The sequence below is a fragment of the Silurus aristotelis genome, assembly GCF_946808225.1.
Source record: "Silurus aristotelis genome assembly, chromosome: 6".
Taxonomy (NCBI): Eukaryota; Metazoa; Chordata; class Actinopteri; order Siluriformes; family Siluridae; genus Silurus; species Silurus aristotelis.
Window position 1 is genome coordinate 33309355 of NC_139579.1, and position 8549 is coordinate 33317903.

The 8549-nt window shown below is 42.8% G+C and overlaps 1 protein-coding gene across 1 annotated transcript; it reads right to left on the reverse strand.

The window, feature by feature from the left end:
- Positions 1-1067: 1067 nt before the first annotated feature.
- On the reverse strand, positions 1068-8099 carry LOC310727513 (pantothenate kinase 1-like). Its single transcript, XM_083544040.1, has 7 exons — positions 7876-8099; positions 5573-5922; positions 5221-5474; positions 3272-3448; positions 2779-2902; positions 2573-2698; positions 1068-2425 (listed from the first exon to the last, which is right to left on the reverse strand). The coding sequence occupies exons 1-7, from the start codon at positions 7901-7903 to the stop codon at positions 2366-2368; spliced, it is 1119 nt and encodes a 372-aa protein (XP_083400166.1). The 5' UTR covers positions 7904-8099; the 3' UTR covers positions 1068-2365.
- Positions 8100-8549: the final 450 nt, after the last annotated feature.

The window sequence follows — 8549 nt, forward strand, 5'->3', positions numbered from 1 at the left end:
ATTAACATGTAATATGAAAGAAGTGTTTTTAGTGTTAGAGAATTTTACAGTAAAACTGATTCGATGTAAATATAAATAATGGTGTAAAAGAATAAAGGAGTTTAATTTGTATTTATATCAACATGAATTATATTTAAAGAATTACAGCGACTCCAGTTTGGTTCCTGTTTCTGCTCAATTAAAGAAACAGGAAATTCTTTAAAATAAATTAATCATTATTATTTGTTTAATAATTAAAATATATTTCATTTTTCATCATCTTCTCCCGCTTATCCGTAATTCGGGTCGCGGGGGCAGCAGTCTAAGCAGATTCCCCAGACACTTCTCCGTGTCCAGGGATCGGGCTGTCAAGGCCCCCGCCTTCGACTGCTACCCAATCCTCTCAGCACCGGTCCCTTACGGTCCCTCCTGCAGGTGGTGAGCCCACAGGAAGGCGGGCCCCACGTCGCTCCGACGTCACGGTCCTTGGTTTATTTTTCTCGTAAGGGACCCCCGGAGCATAGAGGGTTAGGGGCCTTGCTCAAGGGCCCAAGAGTGGCAGCTCGGCGATACCGGGGCTTGAACCCCTGACCTTCCGATCAGTAACCCAGCGCCTTAACCGCTGGAGCCACCACTCCCCCAGAATAATTAAAATATAATTTGTCTGAATTCAATAAAATCTCGAATTTCTTCATTATATAATAATTAAAATATAATGAAGAAATTCGAGATTTTATTGAATTCAGACAAATCCTGAAGCTGCACTTATTCTATGTACCTGTAGCTTCTCTTCTGTCCTGCAGGAACACGCCGAACCTTCAGCTCTTAGAATATCCACCAGTTCATCAGTCCATCAGACCATAAATCCATAAACAGCCATAAAATGATGAAACGAGTTGAGGAACACGGATTTCTCGTTATTCATGATGCAGCATTTTTAACTCCAGAGTTACATCAGAACTGATGTTCACGGTACAGAAAACTACGAAGAAGCTCCGAAACACTCAGATCCATTTCTTTACTTTAATTTATTATAAATAAACATTAATCTGGTTTCAGTGAACACACACACTGTGGCCAAGAAGAAATTTTTATTTAAGTAATTGTTTATTAGAATTTGCTATAAATGATTTACATTTGTGGCACTTTTACACATTTCATAGTTTAATTCAGAAACAAACAAACAAAAAAAAAACCCCAACCTCAACCTAAATATTAAAGTAAAAAAAGTAGAACAATGAGATTTTATTTCAATCAAAAATTAGACTTAAAAAAATGGAATAACAATATTTAGATAAACAAAGATGAATTATTTTTTATTATCATTAAAATACAATTATTTTAATGTTACACCAGATCTATGCTTATTTTTAAATCATTTAATTGAAATTAAACAAAAAAAATTTATGTGACCAAAAAATGAGAAAATCAAATCTTCGCACAAACATGAAAAATTAATGAGAATCTCTTTAAGAGGGATTTTATTTCTCAGCTTTTAGAAAAAAGAAAAAAAAAGCAAACCTTGAAATATTATTTTACAAACTTTTACAAAGAAAAGATAAAATAAAAGACAAAATATAAATAAAATATAAATTCCTTCTTGATTTTTTTTCATGGAAAATACAGAATTTATATAAAGGAAGAAAAAAAAAAGGAAAAAAAAAAATTCTAAATTTCTTTCAATTAAAATGTTTAAAAACAAAAAACTATTTTTTTAAAAAAATTCTGAATAGAATCTATAAACTTTTTTACTTTACACTTTCTTACACTCAGCACCTTTAAGACTAAGCTCCGCCCACTTCATAATTGTTTATATATACACACACACACACACACACACACACAGACACACACAGAGTTAATTGAAGATATTTTCATTTAGAATCCACTTTGTGTTTTTTTAATGCAAAAAACATGAAATGTAATATTTTTATATATGTTAATTTCTTATGATTAAACATTGAATTGTTAAACTCTTTATTGGAATAAATATTAAATGTAGCGTTTAAAAAGCAGATTTTTTCTTGTATTTTTTGCATATTTCATCCTCATTTGCATATTTTAAAATGCAACAAACCTAAAAACTCATTCGCATGAAAAAAGGATTTTTTGTTTTGTTTTGTTAAAGAACCGAGTCTCTTCCCTGTGACATCAGAAAAACTACACATTTCCCTCCACAGTGAAGCCTTTAACACCATCTACTGTACATATTTACAATAAACCCACAGCGTGTAAAAGTAAACGCCCCTCCTCAGGGTAAATTAGTGATAAAACATCTTTATCTTACAATAATAAAAACTTTAAAACGTTTAAAGGTCATTTACACATGACACATTAACATCGTTAACACCGTTAGCGTCGAGGCAGAGACGCGAGGAGATGTTACTCAGTGATCTTCAGAGGACTTCAAGAGCTCCAGAAAAGCTCCAACTGCTCCGAAGTATCCCTACACACACACACACACACACACACACACACACACACACACACACACACCTCAGTATAATGTTGTACACACGCAGTCATCAGCATAAAAACATTTGTGATGTCACAGTTTTTAAACAGTTCCATACATTTTTTACAGTTTTTTTACCTCGTGCTCGAGGAAAAGAGCCTTCAGTTGTCCTTTGGACCAGAAGTCCATGGCGTAGGCGAGCAGCTTCATAGACAGCGTGTTGATGCGTAGAAAATTCCCCACAAACAGCACCCTGTCGATGTTCTGCTCAAAAATACAGTAAATACATAAACAAATCTCTCATATACATACATATATACATACATACACACACACACACACACCTCGTTAATGGCACACATGCGTGCGATGGAGCCGATGTTGTTGGTGATGGTGACGAGTGTGGCTCTGGCCAGATCTTCTTTAGTGGTGCTGTCCCGCTTCTCCTTACTCATCATGTGACCAAAACTACACACACACACACACACACACACACACACACACACACACACACACACACACACACACACACACACACACACACACACACACACACACACACACACACACACACACACACACACACACACACGATGATTTTTGAGTGGGGTCGGGGAATGGAGCAGAGTGGAGGGGGGGGTTGTGGGGGTAGAGATACACTGGAGGGGTGGGGGGGGGGGGGTGGAACACCTTCCTCCATATATGATTGTGATAAAATCGTCATCTTTATCTTACAATCATACACACTAACAGTTTAAAGGTCATTTACAGTTTACACATTAACATCACACACACACACACACACACACACACACACACACACACACACACACACACCTGGAGGCTACAGTGCTCCCCTGCAGGCTGAAGCGTTGATAATCTCCACCGTAAATGTCCTTTACCAGTTTGTCCACATTGTTTCCATCTCCTTTACTGGCCATCTCCAGAGCTTCCTCAAACGTCTCACATCCCGTCAGCAGGCAGCACAGACCCAGGAACGTCCCTCCACCCAGACTGCAGCACAACACCACCATCATCATCATCATCATCATCACACTACATCATTACTCCCTCCACATAACCTGTGTTTCTTTTTCAGTCCGTCTGTGTTTCTTTGTCAGTCTGTCTGTCAGCCTGCGTTTCTTTTTCCGTCCGTCTACGTTTCTTTTTCAGTCCGTCTGCTGGCCTGCGTTTCTTTATCAGTCCGTCTGTGTTTCTTTTTCAGTCCGTCTGCGTTTCCTTTTCAGTCCGTCTGCTGGCCTGCGTTTCTTTATCAGTCCGTCTGTGTTTCTTTTTCAGTCCGTCTGCGTTTCCTTTTCAGTCCGTCTGCTGGCCTGCGTTTCTTTATCAGTCCGTCTGTGTTTCTTTATCAGTCCGTCTGCGTTTTTTTTTTTAGTCCGTCTGCGTTTTTTTTCAGTCCGTCTGCGGTTTTTTTTCAGTCCGTCTGCGTTTCTTTTTCAGTCTGTCTGTGTTTCCTTTTCAATCCGTCTGTTGGCCTGCATTTCTTTTTCAGTCCGTCTGCGTTTCTTTTTCAGTCCGTCTGCGTTTCTTTTTCAGTCCGTCTGCGTTTCTTTTTCAGTCCGTCTGCTGGCCTGCGTTTCTTTATCAGTCCGTCTGTGTTTCTTTTTCAGTCCGTCTGCGTTTCCTTTTCAGTCCGTCTGCTGGCCTGCGTTTCTTTATCAGTCCGTCTGTGTTTCTTTTTCAGTCCGTCTGCGTTTCCTTTTCAGTCCGTCTGCTGGCCTGCGTTTCTTTATCAGTCCGTCTGTGTTTCTTTATCAGTCCGTCTGCGTTTTTTTTTTTAGTCCGTCTGCGTTTTTTTTCAGTCCGTCTGCGGTTTTTTTTCAGTCCGTCTGCGTTTCTTTTTCAGTCTGTCTGTGTTTCCTTTTCAATCCGTCTGTTGGCCTGCATTTCTTTTTCAGTCCGTCTGCGTTTCTTTTTCAGTCCGTCTGCGTTTCTTTTTCAGTCCGTCTGCGTTTCTTTTTCAGTCCGTCTGCGTTTCTTTTTCAGTCCGTCTGCGTTTCCTTTTCAGTCCGTCTGCTGGCCTGCGTTTCTTTATCAGTCCGTCTGTGTTTCTTTTTCAGTCCGTCTGCGTTTCTTTTTCAGTCCGTCTGTGTTTTTTTTTTTTCGTGCGTCTGTTTTTTTTTTTTTTTCGTGCGTCTGTTTTTTTTTTTTCAGTCCCTCTCGGTTTCTTTTTTAGTCCGTCTGTGTTTCTTTTTCAGTCCGTCTGTGTTTCTTTTTCAGTCCGTCTGTCAGCCTGCGTTGCTTTTTCAGTCCGTCTGCGTTTCTTTTTCAGTCCGTCTGCGTTTCTTTTTCAGTCCGTCTGTCGGCCTGCGTTTCTTTTCCAGTCCGTCTCTGGTTCTTTTTCAGTCCGTCTCTGTTTTTTTTTTTTTTCCAGTCCGTCTATGGGTTTTTTTTCAGTCCGTCTGTGTTTCTTTTTCAGTCCGTCTGTGTTTCTTTTTCAGTCCGTCTGTGTTTCTTTTTCAGTCCGTCAGTCGGCCTGCGTTTCTTTTTCAGTCCGTCTGTGTTTCTTTTTCAGTCCGCCAGTCGGCCTGCGTTTCTTTTTCAGTCCGTCTGTGTTTCTTTTTTAGTCCGTCTGTGTTTCTTTTTGCAGTCCGTCTGTCGGCCTGCATTTTTTTTTCAGTCCGTCTGTCGGCCTGCGGTTCTTTTTCAGTCCGTCTGTCGGCCTGCGTTTCTTTTTCAGTCCGTCTGTCGGCCTGCGGTTCTTTTTCAGTCCGTCTATCGGCCTGCGTTTCTTTTTCTGTCTGTGTTTGTTCTTGACCCCTGACCTGGTGCCGGTGATGCGTTTGTATTTGTTCTGCGAGTGGACAGCGAGGACACTGACTCCGGAGCCGATGTTGACCAGCAGCATGGGAAACGGGTTCTCCAGACGACATGGTCGCTTCACACAGCGCTGAAAATCGGTCGCATTCTCCAAATAATAACACTCTGTTTTCCCATTAAACCCCACAGAGTCCAAATACAGCAACCCTCTGGTCAGACAGTCCAACTCGTCCAGCTTCAATAACTCCACCCCCACCATCTACACAGAGCGAGAGAGAGGAGACAAAGAAGCTAAAACATCATCCAGCTTGGCGTACGTAAATATCTCTGTTGGTCAGCGCTTATTCTTCATCTCACCATTCTGAAGTCTTCCTCAAACTTGTATGCCCCACCCCCAGTAGCACACACAGTCCTGTACAGCTTGCTGATGCTCTTCTCCTGCACTGCAGCGAGGAACGGTGTAACGTCGGCTGTTTGGAAGCGGATGAAATGCAGCGTTCCGACTCTCCCGCACACGCTCAGGTCACGGAGCTCCAGCTGATCGTCTCGAGCAGCACACTTCCTGTGCAGAGTCTTGGACCTGAGGTACGAGCAGATGGACTGTAAGCTCCCCAGCTCCTCTTCCTCCTCTTCTGTCATGTCGTTTGGCTCAAAGTACACCAGCTTCACCAGAGAGCCTCCAATATCCAGACCAAACCAGGGGAATGCTGGACAAGGCAGGACAGAAGAAAGAGTAATGGATCAGAAGCTCTGGACCACTATTTAGAAGGTTGTTGGGTCAAATCTCACCATCTTAATCCTGATTTGTAGGTTTCTAAAATCCTAAAGTTCAGATCTAATATCTGCTTGGTAAGAATAAGAAACCAAGCAGAAGACCTTTTATTAGAAATTCCCTTTCATTACCCACAGAGGGCGCTCTTTTGAGAATAATCTACCACCAGGGAAGAGTGACCACAGTGGCAGAACTTAATGACCACTACACCCCTTAGATGTTACCCCCCACCAGTCCAATAGCCACAAAGAGTAGGACAATTTGAGGAATGTCCATCTTCAAGTGGAAACATCTACAGTATTTGGTTCCTCATCATCAATTCATCACCATGGCCTACAAAAATGAACGATTTGTAAGTGCATGTGCTCGAATAAACCTCTTGAAAGGAGTTGAGCATTTTCAAGAATCTGTGTGACAACAGGGGGCGCAGTTTAAAGGTGTTCTGTAGATGGAGAGAGGAATGTAAAAAGATCTTCCCTGAGAACACAAGGATTTTTCAGCTTCTAAATTGTAATAATAAAGTTCTTCTGGTCAGTGCTTATGGCAACCCTTAGAGTGTTCTGGTAAAACGTTGTGAAACTGGTCACAGTGTGGAAATCCATGTGGAAATTTCCCTCTGAACTTCAATTACACGTACCAGAGTTCAACAGAAACAAGACAGGAAGAAACGATAAAGCGCCGCATGAAATTGGCTTCAGTTCTGGCATTCAGTAGCGTCACATAGTCGGTTCCAAAAGTCCAACATATAAAGGTCAGTTTTATTACACAAGCAGCGTTACACAACCTTACACAACATTGTGTTCTGGGTCGGACGAAGAGAAGCAAAGTTCAGACTGACCCTGAAACAAGACGACCTGAAGTAACCTTGGAGTTACACAGTCCTGATTTCATCAAGCACCATGTTCATTAATATGTAGAACACACACACACACACACACACACACACACACACAGGGCGTTAGTGTAGCGAGCGTGTGTTCAGTAGAAACGATGATTTAGGTACTGAGTATGAGGACGGCTGACCCGAGCGAGTGTGTGTTCAGTAGAAACCATGATGCTCACGGTGCTCTGAATCGTGACTGAGGACTGCTGAGTAGAGACGAGAGTGAAGAACCAGTTCACTTCAGCGAGCACTGAACCAGTCATCATAACATACAGCTTCAACACCATAAACACCTCAAACAGTTCAGCACGAGGAGCCCATCCCTGCAACGCACAAAATTAATAATGGGGTACAGACTTTCAAATGGGGGGGTATGAGATCCAATCCCACAACCACCGAGCCGCCACTGCTGGGACCCTGAGCACGGCCCTTTACCCTTAACTGTATAAATGAGATCTCTACCAGCAGCTCTGGATAAGAGGAATTAAATGATATAAAATGTAAATAAAAGAGGCAGACAAAGAAAGAATGGACAGAACATACAGATAGACAAACAAAAAAAAAAAGGACAGACAGACAGACAGACAGACAGACAGACAGGCAACCAGACACAGTTTTAAAAAAAGAAAACAGAAAGAGGCATGTATAGAGACAGAAAGGTAGGCAGAAGGACAGACTGACAGACAGAAGGATAGACAGAAGGATAGACAGCAAGAAGGATAGACAGCCAAACATTTAGAAACAGAAATGTAGACATGTAGGCAGAGAGACAGACAAGCAGAAGGGTAGACAGACAGACAGGTAGGTAGGTAGGTAGGTAGACATACAGGCAGGCAGGCAGACAGAGACAGAAAGGTCGACATGTAGGTAGGTAGGCAGGCAGGCAGACAGACAGACAGAGAGACAGACAGATAGAGACAGAAAGGTAGACATGTAGACAGACAGACAGGTTGTTTAGTCAGTAGTTTATTATTGAGTGTACACTGAGTCTCTGCTCCTTCTTACCGCTTTCCTTCTTCCATTTCAGCTTCATCTCCACACTCAGGTGTAAAATCTGCTGCTGAAATCTGCACAAAACCGCGTCTTTCCAGACAAACCGGAGTGACGGAACAAACCGGGGAACTTAAATACAGTTAAACTTCAGACCCGCTCCGAGTCTCCGGTTAGAGGACTGTTGTGTACACACACGCACGCACGCGCCCTTTAAACGCCTCGTGCGTACCAAACTCGCGCGCTGTTTGGTCAGATTCGCGGTCCAGGAGCCCCGCGCGCACGAGGCACGAGCGCCGATTGGTTCCCGTCGCGAGATGCACGGCGTCCTCGCGCACGGCGGCGTCGACGCTGATTGGCTGAGTGGGTCATGAGCGCTTTCGCCGCACCGCCTGACTGCACGCCGACCAATCAGAGCGCACAGAACTGGACCAATCAGAGCCCAAGGAGACGCCTGGGGCCGTTCTGAGTCCTTAAAAAACGAGCAAAAGTACTGGGACACCCGACTTTCCAGATCTGCTTTCCATGATGTGGGAGTGTGTGGAAGATCTCCTGCTAAAGAGCTCCAGCTAAAGAGCTCCAAACCTGCTGAACATGAATGACTGTGAACACTGACTGAACCCCAGGAACCTCCTCACCTTCTCACCTTCTCACCTACATCACTACCTGACTTTACTAACACACCTAGA

Excerpts from the sequence above, each read along its gene's own strand:
- LOC310727513 (XM_083544040.1), bottom strand. The coding sequence starts at position 7,903 with ATGAAGCTGAAATGGAAGAAGGAAAGCG. Across the intron at positions 3,449-5,220 it reads AAACGCATCACCGGCACCAG|TCTGGGTGGAGGGACGTTCC; the intron begins GTCAGGGGTCAA and ends GTTGTGCTGCAG. Across the intron at positions 2,903-3,271 it reads GGGAGCACTGTAGCCTCCAG|TTTTGGTCACATGATGAGTA; the intron begins GTGTGTGTGTGT and ends GTGTGTGTGTAG.